This window comes from Lutra lutra, chromosome 16 (assembly GCF_902655055.1).
Source record: "Lutra lutra chromosome 16, mLutLut1.2, whole genome shotgun sequence".
NCBI classification, from domain to species: domain Eukaryota; kingdom Metazoa; phylum Chordata; class Mammalia; order Carnivora; family Mustelidae; genus Lutra; species Lutra lutra.
In genome coordinates this window covers 19,258,361-19,276,947 of record NC_062293.1, presented here as the reverse complement: position 1 = coordinate 19,276,947, position 18,587 = coordinate 19,258,361, and the positions used below count along the sequence as shown (strand labels likewise).

General features: G+C 44.6%; 1 protein-coding gene across 1 annotated transcript in view; it reads left to right on the top strand.

Moving 5' to 3' along the window:
* Window positions 1–2,220: 2,220 nt before the first annotated feature.
* DHX8 (DEAH-box helicase 8) overlaps window positions 2,221–18,587 on the top strand; it is a 30,878-nt gene continuing 14,511 nt past the window's right edge. Inside the window, exons 1-12 of the mRNA XM_047707819.1 lie at window positions 2,221–2,436; window positions 7,943–8,028; window positions 8,795–8,867; window positions 9,301–9,386; window positions 10,223–10,332; window positions 10,721–11,086; window positions 11,570–11,714; window positions 11,811–12,014; window positions 12,654–12,741; window positions 14,129–14,226; window positions 15,105–15,252; window positions 16,406–16,587. Of these exons, the coding sequence (XP_047563775.1) occupies window positions 2,289–2,436; window positions 7,943–8,028; window positions 8,795–8,867; window positions 9,301–9,386; window positions 10,223–10,332; window positions 10,721–11,086; window positions 11,570–11,714; window positions 11,811–12,014; window positions 12,654–12,741; window positions 14,129–14,226; window positions 15,105–15,252; window positions 16,406–16,587 (1,734 nt within the window). The 5' untranslated portion in view covers window positions 2,221–2,288. The remainder of the gene's footprint in view (window positions 2,437–7,942; window positions 8,029–8,794; window positions 8,868–9,300; window positions 9,387–10,222; window positions 10,333–10,720; window positions 11,087–11,569; window positions 11,715–11,810; window positions 12,015–12,653; window positions 12,742–14,128; window positions 14,227–15,104; window positions 15,253–16,405; window positions 16,588–18,587) is intronic.

The window sequence follows — 18,587 nt, the reverse complement described above, 5'->3', positions numbered from 1 at the left end:
GGGTATTTGTTTTAATGTATTTTTTTGGTGAAGGTAAATTATTTCCTGGGAACTGTCAATGGCTGTGTTGTAAGGGCCACATGGAAGCTGTCCAAGGAAAGCAATATAGTAATAATGGGCAATTAGAAGTATCTGATATATTTAATATAGTATTATAATATTATTATTTAATATATATTATATATATTAACCAAAGGACAATTAGAATACATTCATTTTTGGGCTGCATTTGATTCAGTGTATCTTAGGGGAGAAGAGGATTTCACTGCATCTTTGGGCTGTCAAGTTATCCATTATCTTTGCTTTTCTTTCTTTTCCTTTGGCTTAAAAAATACCTTGGCATTACAGGAAATATGTGTATTGTGTAACAAACTTGCACTCTTGAAAACATGTATATGTAAATAAAATTTAGTAAGTTTTGCTGTTAATATTTACTACTGAGATGCATGTTCAATAATTTCCAAATAATCCCAAGAGTGCTTAAAGTTAAACTTTATTTTAAAAAATTTTTTTTTTGAGAGAGCACGTGGGGGTGCAGGCAGAGGGAGAGAGAGAGAGAGAATCTTTTTTAAAAATTATTTTATTTTATTTATGTATTTGATTGAGAGAGGGAGAGAGCATCAACAGGGGTAGCGTAGCGGGAGCAATAGGCCTCCCACCAAGCAGGAACCGCCCCCACTAACTAGAGGCTTGATCCCAGGACACTGGGATCAAGCCCCAAGGTGAAGGCAGGCACTTAACCAACTGAGCCATCCAGGCTCCCCATCTCTAAGAGATCTTACAGTATTTACTGCTACTACTGACTACTACCCATTGTGGTTCTATATCCCTTTCCCCCGCAGCCCTTTGAAGACAAAACAAACTCCATGTTCCCCCCTCCTTCCAGGTAAATATCAGGGAAAAGCAGAATATAAATTTAAAATTTCTAAAGGCAGAGAAGCACCGAGAAAAGAAGTCAAACGGGTTAAGTCCCTAATATCCTAACTCTAAGCTGGCAAGTTGAGCACATTGACTCGAGAGCAGAATTTTCCTTTCCATTCACCAGGAAAAAGAATCTGAGCAGTACTGATTCCTTAGGAACCTGGAAACATGGAGCTTTTGGAGTCAGTGAGAGCTAATGCTCCTGGTTTTCTCTGTCATTTTTTCAGTCCGTGCTGAGATGTTGGAGGGACAGAGTCCAAAGGTGCAGCACTGTAATGTAGCCTGAAGCTAAAAAGTAAAAGGGTCTGACATCCTCCCTTTGGCTTGATTGGAGGGTCACTTACGCCAGGGTGCCTTCATTTCGTTATGCGTTACACAGAGCAGTGCGGTGTGGGAGAATCCTTACTTCACTTTAGGATTGTTGCAAAGGAAAAGGGAGACCAGAAATACAAGTTGGGAGACCAGAGCTTATGACCTTAGGTTCACAGCACGGCTGCTATCTAGGGGCACAAGTTCTGAGGGTACTGGCAGGGGAAAATTCGGAGTTGAGAAGTGGTTTTCACAAGACAGCTGGGTGGCTCTCTGGGGTCTCAGACTGAGGGGACCTGTACCTGACAGATGAATTTGACACTGACCATTCTCTCACCCTCAGGCTTATAGTAACTGGCATTCGTAGTGTGTTTACTATGCGTCAGACTCCCTGCACAATTGTCTTAGTTATCACCTGAGCCCATTTACAGCAACATTATCCCATTTTATAGATAAGAAAACGCAATCCCCAAAGATTAATTTGCCCAGTGTCACTTAGATTAGCGGAAGTGTCAGTTTCCTTATCTGTAAAATGAATTAATAGAATTAGACTATCGCCTAGTGGTTTGTTACAGAATCGCTCAAGATACTAGTCACGAGCCACGAATAGGTAAAGCTCCGGGGATAGAAGGAACCACTATAAAGCAAGTTTTGCCTTTTCTAGGCTTGAATTCGGATTCATTTTTCAAAGCGCAGGCGCGCAGGAGGCGCGAGGGTCGTAACTTCCCCGGCGCCCTTTGCGCAGGCTACGGTCGCCCTCTGCCGACGTCAAGTGGGAGAGCGCTGAGAGTGAGCGTTTCCGGGCCTGAGAGCGGCCTGAGAAGCTTGCTGGCCGGTAGAGGGCGTTGCCGGCGTACAGAGTAACCCACTTGGCCGTCCCTTCCTTAAGCACTTCCTGTCTGATCTCTATGATTCGTAGGCTGCATCACGGGAAGTTCCTTTCGTTCTCAATTAACTGTAAACAAAAGGGATGTGCGCCGACCCGGAAGTGGATACTGGAGCAGGCCGGGAGTAGCTCTGAAGGCCGGCAGTAAAGCTGGGTGGCGGCGGGCTTAGCCATGGCGGTGGCTGTGGCCCTGGCGGGAGCCGTAACCACTACAGAACTAGGCCCCGCGGAAGAACTCGCCAAACTCGAGTATCTGTCTTTAGTGTCGAAAGTTTGCACCGAGCTGGACAATCACCTGGGGATTAACGACAAGGATCTGGGTAAGCCGGAGGAGGCCCCCGCGGCCTCTGGGCTTAGGTCGAGGGAAGCGGAAGGAGAAATGGGGTTGATGGGCTGAGTACCTGTGTTCCTGTGAGTCCCTTTCCCTCTCTGTCGCAGATACTTGGGCCCAGGGAAGCAGCGGCCTTGACCCCCGCTTGAGAACCCTCCAGGCTAAGGTGTTAAGAGACCATTGCCCAGAGCTATCAGTGAAACCCCGAGCGGCTATCGCTCCTGCTCCCTCCCCACCCCCAGCCTTAGTTAATTAAACAGCGTTAATAACAGCAGCAGCAGCAGCAGCCGCTTCGTAATGATGATAATTATAGCCGACCTTTATTGACAGGACAGATATTATGCACAAGGCTTTACTTACATTATTTTACTTGGTCTTCACACGACCGTGTTAGATAGTATTTGTTTTTCGGTTAAGAAAACAAGGGTCTTGGGCTCCCGGATGGTTCAGTCGGTTAAGCGTCTGCCTTCGGCTCAGGTCATGTTCCCAGGGACCGGGGATCAAGCCCTATGTGGTGCTCCGTGCTCACCTGCGTCTCCCCCTCCCACGGCCTGCCGCTCCCCCTGCTTGTGCGCTCTTTTGATCTCTCTGTCAAGTAAATAAATACAAACGTAAAAGAACCCCCCCCCCAACCCAAGGATCGAGTAATTAAGTGATCCCCCTCAAAGTTACATATCAAATGTGAGCCTAATCTGGAATCCCAAGTCTTTCGAAGTCTGCCTTTAACTGTTCTCAACCACTTATTAGGCGTTTACGGACAGAATGGACCAAAAGGTGGAACTGAAAAGAGCCAGGGGCCTAGAGCTAAGGCCACAGGCAGGTGGAGTCCTTATGCAAGCAAAGGGAGGAAGGGATCAAAAGCGTCTGTGGAGGTGTTCACCTTTGATAGGTACAGGGATGCTTGATCCATTTTAATAGGAAGGAGGACAGAGAATGTGGTTGTAGATGCAGATAGGTTTAGGGACTGGTGGTAGGAAGATGAGGGAGAGACTTCCATTTAATTGGTCTCTTTTCTAAATGAAGATAAAGCCATCAACTGAAGAGATGGAGGGGAAAGGGCATGTGACAAAAGGGGTCAGGGAGGTTAGATGTGTGATCTAGATTAAGTTATGTCTCTGAAGCTGTTTTCCTCATCTGTGAAATGGGGACGATAAGGAGTTTTTTCCGGGGTTATCATGTGACACCTAGGGAGATGCGTTGCCGCCAGTATGTTTTAGTTCACCTTTTTCTTGCTTCCGAGTCAAGATGAGCTTGTCCTGTATCATCTGTCTTCATTCTCCTTCTCTTTTAGATGGTAATGAGTGACACTCTTGTCATTTGCTATCTGGGTTGTACGTTCCTCCATTCAGCAAACATTTACTGAGCCAGTGTTAAATCGTTTTGATGTTAACCTCATTATGTACAGAAATAAAATGAGGTATAAACGCCATAATTTTCTAGCCTATATATGACTGAAGACTCCATTTAATCTGCAAGTAGACCACAAATATTTTTTTTTCTGTTTGTAATTCTGACACCGTTTTTTTATTTATTAAAAATATTTAAGTAATCTCTGTGGCCAGCATGGGGCTTGGACTCAAGAACCTGAGATGAGGAGTTGCACCCTTTTCCAGATGAGCCAGCGAGGGTCCCCTGACGCCATTTGTAATGTGTGTTTTTTCCAGTACTGCTAAGCAGTTCTGTGACACTGGGTGCTAATCCTACATTGAACTGAGTTTTGATGCTCTCTACCTAGAGATAGCATCAGATCCCACAGGTTATGGACTCAGACCTACAAGACTGCCCCACCCCAAACTTCAAATACCATTTGCAAGGTCAGGTTGTCAACTTGTGCTGACCAAGTCACTATATATAGATCAGAGGTTCCAATGACCCCCCTCCTTGGGTTTGATTAATTTGCTAGGGCGACTCCTAGAACTCAGAGAACATTTTACTTACTAGATTACCATTTTATTATAAAAGGCTATAACTCAGGGATAACCAGATGGAAGAGATGTGTAGGGCACGTATGTGGGAAAGACTGACCAGTGTCCATGCTCTCTGAGTGCCCACTGTCCTCAAATCTCCATGTGTTCACGTTACCATAAGCTCTCCAAACCCAGTCCTTTTGGGTGTTTGTGGAGGATTTATTATAATAGGCATAACTGAAAAAAAAAAGGCATAATTGATTAAATTGTTGGCCATTGGTAAATGAACTCAATCTCTAGCCTCTTACCCCTCTCCAGAGGTCAGGGGACGGGACTGCAAGTTCCAGCCTGTAAACACACGGTTGGTTTCCAGGCAGCCAGCCCCCAGCCTCACCCTTTTTGAGGAGCTTTCCTAAAGTCATCTCCTTAATGTAACAAAAGACTTTTTTCACTCTCCACACCTCTGAAATTCCAAGGGCTTTTAGGAATGCCGTGCTGGGAAAGGTGATGGAGACCAAACATATATTTCTTCTTATAAATCACAATATCACAGTGTTGTCCACAGAATTATAAAACCAGTAACATAAAAGTTACTAAAGTTGGAAAAATGAGATAGTATTGTTCATTTGAAACTAAATTGCCAGAGTGGGTTTAATATCTAAAAGGTGTATATTTGCTACTCGTTTTTTTTTCTTTTTAAAGATTTTTATTTATGTATTAGAGAGCATGAGAGGAGAGAGGTCAGTGGGAGAAGCAGATTCCCTGCTGAGCAGGGAGCCTGATGTGGGACTCGATCCCGGGACTCCAGGATCATGACCTGAGCTGAAGGCAGTTGCTTAACCAACTGAGCCACCCAGGCGCCCCTATATTTGCTACTCTTACATTTAAAAAAAATTTTTTTTTAAGATATTTTATTTATTTATTTGACAGGCAGTGATCACAAGTAGTAGGCAGAGAGGCAGGCAGAGAGAGAGGGGGAAGCAGGCTCCCCGCTGAGCAGAGACCCTGACGCGGGGCTCGATCCCAGGACCCCGGGATCACGACCTGAGCTAAAGGCAGAGGCTTTAACCTACTGAGCCACCCAGATGCCCCCATTTTTTTTTTAATTTTTAAAAAAGATTTTATTTATTTATTTGACAGAGAGAGATCACAAATAGGCAGAGAGGCAGGCAGAGAGAGAGGAAGGGAAGCGGGCTCCCCACTGAGCAGAGAGCCCAGGACCCTGGGATCATGACCTGAGGGGCAAGCAGAGGCTTTAACCCACTGAGCCACCCTATTTGTTACTCTTATGTTTATTTATTGACTTGATTCTTTTGATTTTGGCCTTAATTTTTTTTTTTTTTTTTTAAGGGAGATGGTGGGGGCGGGACAGTGGAAGAGGGAGAGAGAGAATCTTTTTTTTTTTTTAAAGATTTTATTTATTTATTTGACAGACAGAGATCACAAGTAGGCAGAGAGGCAGGCAGAGAGAGAGAGGAGGAAGCAGGCTCCCTGCTGAGCAGAGAGCCCGATGTGGGCTCAATCCCAGGACCCTGGGATCATGACCTGAGCCGAAGGCAGAGGCTTTAACCCACTGAGCCACCCGGCGCCCCAGGAGAGAGAGAATCTTAAGCAGGCTCCATGCCCACCTGGGTGCCTGATGTAGGGCTCGATCTTACCACCCTGATAGCATGACCTGAGCTGAAAGCTAAGAGTCAGATGGTTAACCGAATGAACCACCCAAGCACCCTGAAGTACTATTACTTAAATCTGTTTCATTATTTTTCCTGTTTTCACCACTTAACTTTTTTTTTTTTTTTTAAGATTTTTATTTATTTGATAGCCAGAGAGGGAGCACCGGCAGGGGGAGTGGGAGAGGGAGAAACAGGCTTCCTGCAGAGCAGGGAGCCCCACGCGGAGCTTGATTCCAGGACCCCGGGATCATGACCTGAGCTGAAGGCAGATAGATGCTTAATGACTGAGCCCCCCTGGGTGCTCCAGCATTGAACTTTTTTTTTTTTTAATTTTTTTTTTAAAGATTTTATTTATTTATTTGACAGAGAGATCACAAGTAGATGGAGAGGCAGGCAGAGAGAGAGAGAGAGAGAGGGAAGCAGGCTCCCTGCTGAGCAGAGAGCCTGACACGGGACTCGATCCCAGGACCCTGAGATCATGACCCGAGCCGAAGGCAGCGGCTTAACCCACTGAGCCACCCAGGCGCCCCATTGAACTTGTTTTTAATCACTAATTCATCTTTGAGGTACCTGGCTAAGTCAGTTGGTAGAACATGTGACTTGATCTCCAGGTCGTGAATTTGAGCCCTACATTGGGTGTAGAACTCACTTAAAAAAAAAAAAATTCTGACTCACTAGTTCATCTTTGATTGTTGACTTAATTTAATGATGTCCCCATATAATTTTGAAAATTAAGAAAAAGCCCGTGATTAATGACAGCTGCAGTGTGAATATGCTGCTGATTGCTTCGGAGTAGTCTCTCGAGCCCTGCATGCCCAGCACCACGCGACTGACTTCTCCCTCCACATTTCTCTGCGGAATGTGGACCCAGAAGTCAGGTTGCCTCAGTTCCACTCCTGGCTCCACCAGTTACTGTAGGTAGGTCAGCATCTCAAACCCTCAGCCTCCTCATCTGAAAAAAAAAATGGGGGGACAATAATGGCATCTGCTGATGGGGGCTATTGTGAGACTCATGGGGTAACTCTGCTGAAGCACTTAGCATAGTGCTTGCTGGGCATGACAGGGCGGTCACAAAGCCTTGACCATTGGCATAGTTATGTGTAAGCTCTGTCCCTGTACTTTGATGGCATTTGGCTTTTACTTAATGGCATCCGAAAGGAAAAGGCACAGAAATGCCAGCTCGGAAATGGTATGAGAGCACTAGTTGATGTTAGTTATCCAGATCTCCCATGCTATTATTGTTACGTTTTAGCTTTAAAATCCAGATGAAACCATTACCGCTTTCCTGTGGGGTTCACAGCGTGAATGTTACTATCTCAGCCCCTCAAAAAATGCACTTTGCTCCCGAAAGTCTCTTACTTGATAAATAGCTCTAATATTAGAAATTTCCAACACTGGGCAGGTTTGTAGAGAAAAATCTGGGGGGCAAGTGAGTCTTTGATCAGCTTGGAGATTGTATCGCCCAGCAGCCGCCTGGCTGGCGTAGATGGTTTGGGTCTGACCTTCCTGAAACTGTAGAAAGCATCCTACTATGTGCGTCCATGGGGGGAGTAGGGAAGGGGGAAGGAGGGTTCTTGCTTTTGGGTACAGTCACCTCTGGAGTCTCTGTGGCAATGTGGGCAGCTACTAGTCTCATGAGAAGAGTATGATGATCTGGGGGAGGGAGAAATTTCTCCCTTTGGTGCGTGAAGGGCCCGGTGAACCATTGTGTAGTAATATCTTTTTTGCATTTCTAAAAATGAACTGGAACATATCTGGATAATCTTGGTACTCTAAATTCTCTTTACTCTCACTGGATGGTGCTCTTTGGTTTTTATGACTCTTGGGTAGGCTAATTGGTTTGGCTTTTAATGTACTTGAAAGTGATTTTTTTACTAGTCTCCATTCCAGTTTTAATCCCTTTTCTCCTTTGCAGCTGAATTTGTGATCAGTCTTGCTGAGAAGAATACCACCTTTGATACTTTTAAGGCTTCCCTGGTCAAAAATGGCGCTGAATTCACGGTATGTGTACCTAGGGACCCTTGTTTTATTTTAATGTCACTATCAAAATTTTATTTTGATAGGATTTCACATAGGATTTCAGTGGAGAAAGGAGATAATTTGTACATACCAATCAAAGAAACCAGTAAGTGTGTAATGTTTTCATGCCACGGGGCAGCGGTGATATAAGCGGATTTCCTGTGATACCTTTCTAGGAAAGTGGAGCAGGATTTCCATCATTAAGTCTTTATGAGTGTTTATAGTCTTGTTCTGTGAATCCGAAGTCAAAAGCAAAAGAGTCTAGGTTTTGGAAGTAATTCTGAACAGTGGAAAATAAAAATGGTTGAATGGAACTAAAGTACTTTTCCCCCCAAAGAGTCCTAAATATCAGCTTTCTCTGAAGCCACTTTGCTAGGTTCATGCCCATCATATAGATACTCTGTGCTTCGTTCGTTCCAGCTAGCTCCATTCAGGTGTACAACCAGCTTTTCTTCGTGTTTTTTTGTTTGTTTGTTTTGTTTTGTTTTTTTAAGATGTGTTTTTTAGAGAGGGTGAGAGAGAGTGCATGTGTGCGGGGGGTGGAGTGGCGGAAGGAGAGAGAATCTTAAGCTCAAGCTGAGCATGGAGCCAGACATGGAGCGCAATCTCATGACCTTGAGACCACGACCTAAGCTGAAACCAGGAGTCAGACGCTCAACTGACAGTTGCCACCTAAGTGCCCCCTAAAACTAGTGGTTTTAAGCACTAATTCAGGGGCTGATAATTTTTGTTCTGTTTCTTTTCAAAGGATTCTCTTATTAGTAACTTGCTGCGTCTCATACAAACCATGCGGCCTCCAGCAAAGCCTTCTACTAGCAAAGGTGAGTAGAGTGTCTGGCTGTGCTTAGCTTCCAGAACGCTGTAGAGCGTGAGCATCCTGTAAATTGTGTTCTTTTCCCTTGTGGCAGCTCCTGAGCCAAGTTCACAGTCTAGTAACATTTCCCAGATGACTTAAAATTAAACTCATAAGACATAACTAATCAAATGAACTCTTACGTGTCTCTTCCCCCACCCTCACACCCTACCACATGCCCAGATAGTTTGTTGAGGGTTTTGTCATCAGTGTTATTTTTAGGAAACCAGATTATGTTTATATTAATGTACACGACTTACATGTAGAAAGAAAAATGCCATGTTCGGTTTTTAGTTTGATGCAAATCTGATATTGAGGTTCTTTGTTAAAAATATTAAATCTGTCTTTCTCTTTTTCTTTTTCTATATTTTTAACCCCTCGATGCTCTTTGATGAAACAAGATCCAGTTGTTAAACCCAAAACCGGAAAAGAAAAGCTGAAGGAACTCTTCCCAGTCCTTTGCCAACCAGACAACCCTTCTGTCCGGGTACTGATACTATTTTGAGAAAGTCTGCTAAACTGTGGTGTTTCCTCCATCCCTGTCCCTTTGCTTTTTGTCTCATTAGTTCCTAGTTTTAAGTTTGTGTTCATTGTAATTTTTTTCAAATTGAAAGTGTTGGTCAACTCCCTGAATGCGCACTATGCCTAGAATAGTGTTACAGTTCAGAGAATGATGTTTGAGGGAAATGGGATTGACAGTTGTGGGGAGCAGTGATTAGGGATACGAAATAAGTATGGAATAGCTTAAGGTTCTAGAACAGATACTGATATGTGAAATTAGATTTTTTTTTGCTCTATTACATGTTAGAAGTGTTTTTGTTTTTATTTATTTTTTTTGAAGATTTTGTTTATTTCTTTGAGAAAGATAGAGCGCAAGAGTGCACAAGTGGTGCGGGGGCAGAAGGAGAGGGAGAAGCAGACTCTCTACTGAGCAGGAGCCTGATTCGATTCGGGGCTTGATCCCAGGACCCTGAGATTGTGACCTGAGCTGAGAGGCAGACAGTTAACCGACTGAGCCACCCAGGAGCCCCCTTAATATCTATTTTCTATTTATAGTAATACCTTGGATGCTTTTGCAGGAGGGGTGGTAGCTAATTGCCCTCTGTAGGCTTGTATGAAGGACAGAGGGAATTTGCCAAACGTAGCAGTGATTTCCAAGAGCCTCTGCTCATTCCTTCTGCTGGAAATCTCCACCTGCCTCTGCTTCCTTTGCATAAAGTGGTCAGTGATGTAGGGGCTGGAGTGATGTAGAGGGATCTGGAGTGCGGATGCTCACGATTTTCTCCCCCCTCCTCTTAACTTCACCGGCCGCGGCTGTTGCAGACCATGCTGGATGAGGATGACGTGAAAGTCGCTGTGGATGTGCTGAAGGAACTAGAGGCCTTAATGCCCAGCGCTGCCGGCCCGGACAAGCAGCGAGATGCTGAGCACCGGTTCGTCCTTAGTGTCTTGGCCTTTGGAGGTTTAGGGTATCGCAGTAGTTGAATTTCGTGGACCCGTTAAGCAGAATTTTGGGCAAGTTTATAGAACCTAGACCAGCCGTGTCCCATATTGTTAGATCGCCTTCATTGCCTCCTGCAAAGAGTATTTACACAGCGAGTGCTAAGTCGTTCATAAGGTAGAAGTCTGGGTTGAAAGAGGCTGAATATGTTTGTGATCTCCTCTTTTATTGGCCTGCAGGGGTGTCACAGAGAAACTCTAATTCTGTTCAGCGCTCAGTAGGCACTTGATGTGTGCAGCACTGTGCTGGGTGCTTTGGGATGCAGAGAGATGAAATTGGGCTGGTTTCTTTTTTCAAACAGGTGTTTGTTGATTTGTTAGGGACAAGACGAAGAAGAAGAAGCGGAGCCGGAGCCGCGACCGGGACCGAGAACGGGACCGAGATCGGGAGCGAGACAGAGACCGTGATAGAGACCACAAGAGGAGACACCGGTCCCGCTCCCGGTCACGTTCCAGGACCCGAGAAAGGAATAAAGGGAAGTCTAGGTATCGGTCCAGGAGCAGAAGTCAGAGTCCCCCCAAAGATAGGAAGGACCGGGACAAGTATGGGGAGAGGAATCTGGACAGATGGCGGGATAAGCATGTGGACCGCCCTCCCCCAGAAGAGCCTGCCATCGGAGACATTTACAATGGCAAAGTTACCAGCATCATGCAGTTTGGATGCTTTGTGCAGCTGGAGGGATTAAGGTAATGGGTGGTACTCTTCTTTCACACCTGTGATGTGCAGAATTTCTCTTATCACTGGGGATTTTCACGTTCTAAAAAGTTATGATTAATGTGGCTTTAATGAAGTCAACCATATCAGGTTGTTAGAATTTGACTTTTTTTTTTTTTTTAAAGATTTTATTTGTTTATTTGAGAGAGAGAGAGTGCATGGGGCTGGCGGGGATAGCAGAGGGAGAGGGACAAACAGACTCCATGCTCAGTGTGGAGCCTGATGTGGGGCTTGATCTTACAACCCTAAGATCATAATCTGAGCCTAATTGAAGAGGTCAGACACTTAAACTGACTGAGCCACCCAGGTGCCCCACTATTTTATTTTTTGACCACCTTCTTGGTACTTTCAAGTTTTGGAGTTTAAGACCATTTCCTTTTGTTGAGTTTCAACAATAAATCTGTTGGGGTAAAGGTATTTTAGGCATTCTCCAGATGTGTGTGACTCTCCCTTAGGAAGCGGTGGGAAGGCCTGGTGCACATCTCTGAGCTCCGGCGAGAAGGCCGTGTGGCCAATGTGGCAGATGTGGTGAGCAAAGGCCAGAGGGTGAAGGTCAAAGTACTGTCCTTCACTGGGACCAAGACCAGTCTGAGCATGAAGGTAGGTGAGATACCCAGTCAGTTTCTACATCTCAGGGCCAGGGAAACCTAAGAGGACAGAGAATGAGTGAGTTCCCTTTTTTTGTATGTGTTTTAGGATGTGGATCAAGAGACTGGAGAAGATCTAAACCCCAACCGACGACGGAATCTTGTTGGGGAGACCAATGAGGAGACCTCAATGAGAAATCCAGACAGACCGACTCACCTCTCCCTCGTCAGTGCCCCCGAAGTAGAGGATGATTCACTGGAGCGCAAACGCCTTACCCGCATCTCTGACCCGGAGAAGTGGGAGATCAAACAGGTTGGGGCCGTTTGCCTTTATGGCCACGGAGTTATTCTGCATGTTATGGTAGTTAGGAGGGTGGACCCTGGAGCCCAGTGGCCCAGGGTGACTTCTGGCCACTTACTAGCTGTGCGATTTTGAGCCAAGCTACTCACCTTCTTTGTGCCTCAGTGCTCTCATCTGTGAAACAGGGCAGTGGTGGCGTTGTGGGGGTTAAATGAGTCCGTAGAAGTGGAGCGCTTAGGTTCTTGTTTTCACCATTCGTCAGTGCATGTCAGCGCCATGTGGTGCCAGGCCCTGAGTAGATGCTAGGGCTACAGAGACGGATGGATCATGGTTCCTTACCCTTGAGGAACTCAGAGTCCAGATGGAAACATCATTGTCACAGCTGGATGTTACGTAACGGGGAATGTGCACAGGGCTGTGCTGGGAAAAGCAGGGAGGGAGCAGGTTACACTTCCTGGGGGTGAGACTCTTGAGCCCTCCTTAGGCCCTATGTGCCCAGGGGTGCGGTAGGTGGTGTTTGAGGCCCCACAGTCTTGGGTCAGAAGAGACAAAAAAACCCAGGCCTCCTATGGGAACTTCTGTGTTAACTCCTACGAAGGAAGAGTTGCGATCCTAGTGGGTTACGGATGCTGCCTTCTGTCCTTCCATTAGATGATTGCCGCCAACGTGCTTTCCAAAGAAGAGTTTCCGGACTTCGATGAAGAGACCGGCATTCTTCCTAAAGTGGATGATGAAGAAGGTAACTGGCTGCTTGGATTGAGTAGTATCGTGGATCTGGAAAGACAGTGGCAAGTTGAGCCGTCGGATGGGGGCTTAGATGTCGTTTAACCTTCATCTACATCTAAGGAGTGCCTTAGCTCGTATGTTCCTTAGGTCTTACCACTCCTTATCTCTGAGAACCAGAGTGGTTCTCATCCCTGCATCCCCCCAGGATGGAAGCAGAAAATGCGTTTTTCTGACAGACATTTATATATTGTACTTTTTGGTGATGATACTTTTTAAAAAAAGATTTTATTTAGAGAGGGAGTGAAGAACGGACACGCACCAAGCCGGTTGGGGGAGGGGCAGAGGGAGAGGGAGAGAGAGGATCTAAGGCAGACCTGCTGAGCACAGAGATTGAGACCAAATCGGGGCTCAATCTCATGACCTGAAATCATGACTTGGACCAAAACCAAGAGTTAGACACAACCAACTGAGCTACCCAGGCGCCCCTATGACACATGTTCAGGCTATAAAAAGTTGTATTACATTTTCCGTAGTAAATTTCATCTGATAGTCTTAGTAATTGTTCTGAAAATTGTGAGTCCAATTAGACTACCTCTGAGTTGCCATGGAAATAACTTTCAACTCAGCTTATTAACAGTTTTTTAAAAATTGTGAAATTCAACAGTGGGACATAAATTTATGTAACGGTAATAAGTAAACACTATATACTTAACTACCCAGGTTACATAGAATTTTACCTGCACCTTTGAAATCCTTACATGTCCCCCACTGGTTAGATGCTCTTTTTTGCTCTGCTGGATAACCACCGTCCTAAATTTTGTGTTAATTATTTCCCTGCCCCCCCCCTTTTTTTTTTTTTAGCATTTTTCTATCTATGTATCTGTCCCTAACCACTGCCTTATTTAGTTGGTTTGAACTTTTTCCTTTTTTTTTAATTCTTTTTATATTTATCTATGATGATTTTTTAAAAAAAATACTTATTTATTTGACAGAGATCACAAGTAGGCAGAGAGGCAGAGAGAGAGAGGAGGAAGCAGGCTTCCCGCTGAGCAGAGAGCTCAATGCAGGGCTTGATCCCAGGACCCTGAGATCATGACCTGAGCCGAAGGCAGAGGCTTAACCCACTGAGCCACCCAAGGGCCCCTTAATTTCTTTTGAAAGTAGCTTCTCTGATTAGTTCTTCTGTTGGAGTATAAATGCCAGAAGTACCTGGGGGCAGGGGAAACAGCCCTTTCTGTTAGAGTTTCACTTGAATTGCTATCTTTTTGACCTTGTGAGCTGTCTTTGTTAAAGATCACTGGTGCCCAAGGAAATCATTTGTTTTGGTAAAAATGATTGATTATTTCTCTCTCTCTCCTTTTTTTTTTTTTTCTTAATTTTTCTTTTGGGGGGATTTTTAGATGAAGATCTTGAGATCGAACTGGTTGAGGAAGAGCCTCCATTCTTGAGAGGGCACACCAAGCAAAGCATGGACATGAGCCCTATTAAAATCGTTAAGGTGAGAAATGCTGGGCCTCTAACCTGGGTGTGCCGAGCGAATTTCTTTTCTTGATGTAACTGTTCAGTTAGTTTCTCAGAGCAGTCTATTACATATGCAGAAGCAGAAGTTAGGCTGAAGATAGTATTATTGACTGTTGGTCAGGGTCTAGAATGTTTTTGTTTTAAACGGTGATTGATTTGGCTTTGTTACTTTGGCCTTTTTGCTTCTTTTGCTCTCATTCTGCTCTGTTTTGGGAACAAAGGAGGAAATAGGAGTGGTTGATCTACTATTACTGCCTTTGCCCTTGCAGATTCCAAGGCAGTTTTGAAGGGCTCACGTGACCAGTTGGGGCGGGCCCTCAGTAGAAAGCTATAGCGCTGAGTGCTGCGGGTGGCAGGGCTGTGAAGAGAAGAACTCATGGAAAGTTATGATATGTTTTTAGGTTTGGAAAAGGATATTTTAAAGATCTTCCAGCCCAGCCCAGTAATTTGTTCACATAGCCTTTGCAGCAATTCCTCCTCTGTGGTTTTCTGTCTACTTGACGTTTTGGTGACGGAATTTGCCAGCCCTTAAGGAGATCCACTCCCATCTTCAGAGGGATCTGATCATTAGCTCTTCTTTAGAAGCTGAAATGTCTCTTACCAAGACGGCCATGTTAGTCCTAATTTTAGTTCCACATTCTGTAAATACAGAAGAAGTCTTACCCCTCCTGTGTGTCCCATCTCTCTTGGGGTTCTTATCTTCAAGCCAACAGCCCCAGTTCTTCCAGTGTAGTCTGGTACATTGAGATGAATGTCCTTCTTGGGTTCGGGGGCTTAACCTCTACATTTTATTTCCCGGATATTTACTGCATGCTGAGTTCTTACTGTGATGCTGTTTGTTCTCTGGTGCATTAGAACCCGGATGGTTCCCTCTCCCAAGCAGCAATGATGCAAAGTGCCTTAGCCAAAGAAAGACGGGAACTCAAGCAGGCCCAGAGGGAAGCGGAGATGGATTCTATTCCCATGGGGCTCAACAAACACTGGGTTGATCCTCTGCCTGATGGTAAGACCCTGGGAGGGGCATGTGGACTGTTCAGAAATAATCCGATCCTTCAGTGGGTTAAGCATCCAACTCTTGATCTCAGCCCCCATTGGGCGTAGAGCTTATGGAAAAGACAAAACTTTTTTTTTTAAAGTATTTTATTTTGTGATTTTATGATTTTTTTTTAAAGATTTTGTTAATTTTTTTGACAGACACAGCAAGAGAGGGAACACAAGCAGGGGGAGTGGGAAAGGGAGAAGCAGGCTTCCTGCTGAGCAGGGAGCCCAATGCAGGGGCTTGGTCCCAGGACCCTGGGATGATGGCCTGAACTGAAGACAGATGCTTAACAACTGAGCCACTCAGGTGCCCCAAGTATTTTATTTCTAAGCAGTCTCCATACCCAATGTGGGGTTTGAACTCACAAACCTAAAATCAAGAGTCGCACACTTTGCCAACTGAGCCAGCCAGGTGCCCCAAGAATTTTCTATATTAAAGATAATACAGCTTTGAAGCTTCTTTTTTCACATAATTGTTTGTGTAGTCAATGTTAAGTAACTGCCAGATAGAGTCTTATTCGTGTGAGGCAACTGGGGAGCTTGAGGTACGCTGTGAAGTAAGCAGACATAATCCCTTCTCTCACAAGGCTTACAGTTTAGTGGGGACAATGAAGATTAATCACAGTTACCAGCTAACTAACCATATCACGACCACTGCTGTGTGAAGTACAGGTGATGTGGGTCACTTCCCTGAGAAAGTTGAGACCTGAGGATAAATAGGACTGTGTCTGTCAGAGGGGATGAGGTGGGCTTGGGGCGTGTGTCCCAGGGTGAGGAGTAGCCTGGGCTGGGGATGTGAGGTGGGGCGGCCAGGACTTAGGAATTGGGGCGCAATTCTAGAGTCCACTGGCAGGTGCTGCTGGGTCTAAACGGGGAAAGGGCGTGATCAGAGTTGCATTGCCAAGGGATTGTTGCTGCCCAGCAGAATGGATCAGATGGGCTGAGTGTAGACACCTGAGGTGATCTAGCAGACTTTTCTAACGGGAGAGGATGGTGGCTTGAGCACAGGGGTAGCAGACAGGAGGGATCCACTGGAGAAATGGGATTTGTTGAATGTTGGGAGCGGGGGCACCGGGGTAGCTTGAGGATGATACTAAGTCGTGTGTCTTCCCTTGCAGCGGAAGGCAGGCAGATTGCCGCCAATATGAGGGGTATTGGGATGATGCCCAATGACATTCCTGAGTGGAAGAAGCATGCCTTTGGGGGCAACAAAGCTTCTTATGGGAAGAAAACCCAGATGTCAATCATTGAGCAGAGAGAGAGCTTGCCCATCTACAAACTGAAGGAGCAGCTGGTCCAGGTGAGAAGCCCCTTTATGATATGTCGGTGCGGGAGTAGCGAGGTTTTCAAAAAGAAGGAGGACGTGTTTGAATTGAAATTAGTTGGATGGAAATGTGTACATTTGAGGTGGCTTTTCTAAAGAGGATAGGAAAAAACAACACACCCAAGTACTCTAAAAAACTTTACACACACACACACGTGCATATAAAATATTTATTATATTATATATATACACATATATACATATGTGTATATATATGTACATATATACACATATACATTACATACATACATATATACACATACATATTATATTATATATATACATATGCAATATATATATTCATTAGTCTGTACATTTTTTTAGATTTATTTATGTAATCTCTACACCAGTATGGGGCTTGAACTCATGACCCCGAGATTAAGAGTTGCATGTTCTGGGTGCCTGGGTGGCTCAGTGGGTTAAAGCCTCTGCCTTCGGCTCAGGTCATGATCCCAGGGTCCTGGGATCAAGCCCCGCATCGGGCTCTCTGCTCAGCAGGGAGCCTGCTTTCTCCTCTCTCTCTGTCTGCCTCTCTGCCTACTTGTGATCTCTGTCTGTCAAATAAATAAATAAAAAATCTTAAAAAAAAAAAAAAAAAGAGTTGCATGTTCTGCTGACTGAGCCAGCCAGGCGCCCCTGCGTTTTTCTTTTTCCTAATGAGGAAATAAACCTGTTTGAACGAGGGGCCTCTGGAATGGTTCTGAGTGTTGTGTGGCGCAGAGCAGCGTTCCCGGCCAGTAAGAGAGATGGGGATGCATAGCCGGGGATGCATAGCCAGGGATCCCATTTGGGCAAGACTTTGCTAGGGGAACTTTTTTCCATTTTTTTGGAGATTGGATTTGAAGACCAGCAAACTCCCTGGGCAGCCGAGTTTACTGGTTCCTAATGAATCCTTTTGGTGTTATCTCAAACATACACAAGCAAGTACAAATACATAAGTACATGCATGAATACTCTATGTTTTATGTCTGCTCTCTGTTTCTAGGTGGCAGCATACGGTGCATATGTTCTGCATCTTGCTTTTTCCCCTTCATGATAATCATGATAAGCTCAGAAAAATTTTTTTTTCTTTTTTTTTTTTTTTTTTTTTTTTTTTTGTGGATGTGCTCTGGCTTATTTAACTTGTCCTGTATTTTCTTTTTTTTAAGATTTTATCTATTTATTTGACAGAGAGAGACACAGTGAGAGAGGGAACATAGCAGGGGGAATGGGAGAGGCAGAAGCAGGCTTCCCACTGAGCAGGAAGCTCGATGCAGGGCTCGATCCCAGGACGCTGGGATCATGACCTGAGCCGAAGGCAGACACTTAACAACTGAGCCACCCAGACGCCCCAACTCATCCTGTATTAATAGACATACAGGTTGATGGCCGTCCTTTACTGTTATAAATGGTGTAGAAATAAGACTTCTGGGCTAAGGTATTGGAGTTTTGGCAGTGGCAGTGAGTGGGGACCCCATTTTGGGGCTCGATCCCAGAACCCCAGGATCATGACCCGAGTGGAAGGCAGATGCTTAACCCACTAAGCCACCCAGGTGCCCCTGGAACATTTTATATACCTTTTTTATTTACTGTTGAATTCTTCAACTGTATGTGTATAATACTTAAAAATAAATATGTAAAATCAGGGATATCTGGGTGGTAGTTTATGGTTTTAGCCTCAACCGTTATGTTCTTATGAATTTAAGAAAACCAATAAAATTTTAATAAGTAGAGTTGAATCAGTTAAAAAAAGAATATCCATAAAGTTTCAAGTTTTTAAGTTATACATGTAGTTCAAGTAAGAAAGAGCATTACCATAGAAAATCACCATTGATATTTTTTTCTATGCATAACTTTAGACTCTGGTTATAATCCTATCATATGTCTATTATCATATCCCCTTTTTCTTCTTTAGTGCTAGAATGTAAACATTGATTATTTTCCTCCAGAGTAATGTGTGGGAAATTTTAATGACTGTATTTATATTCTGTTGCTTT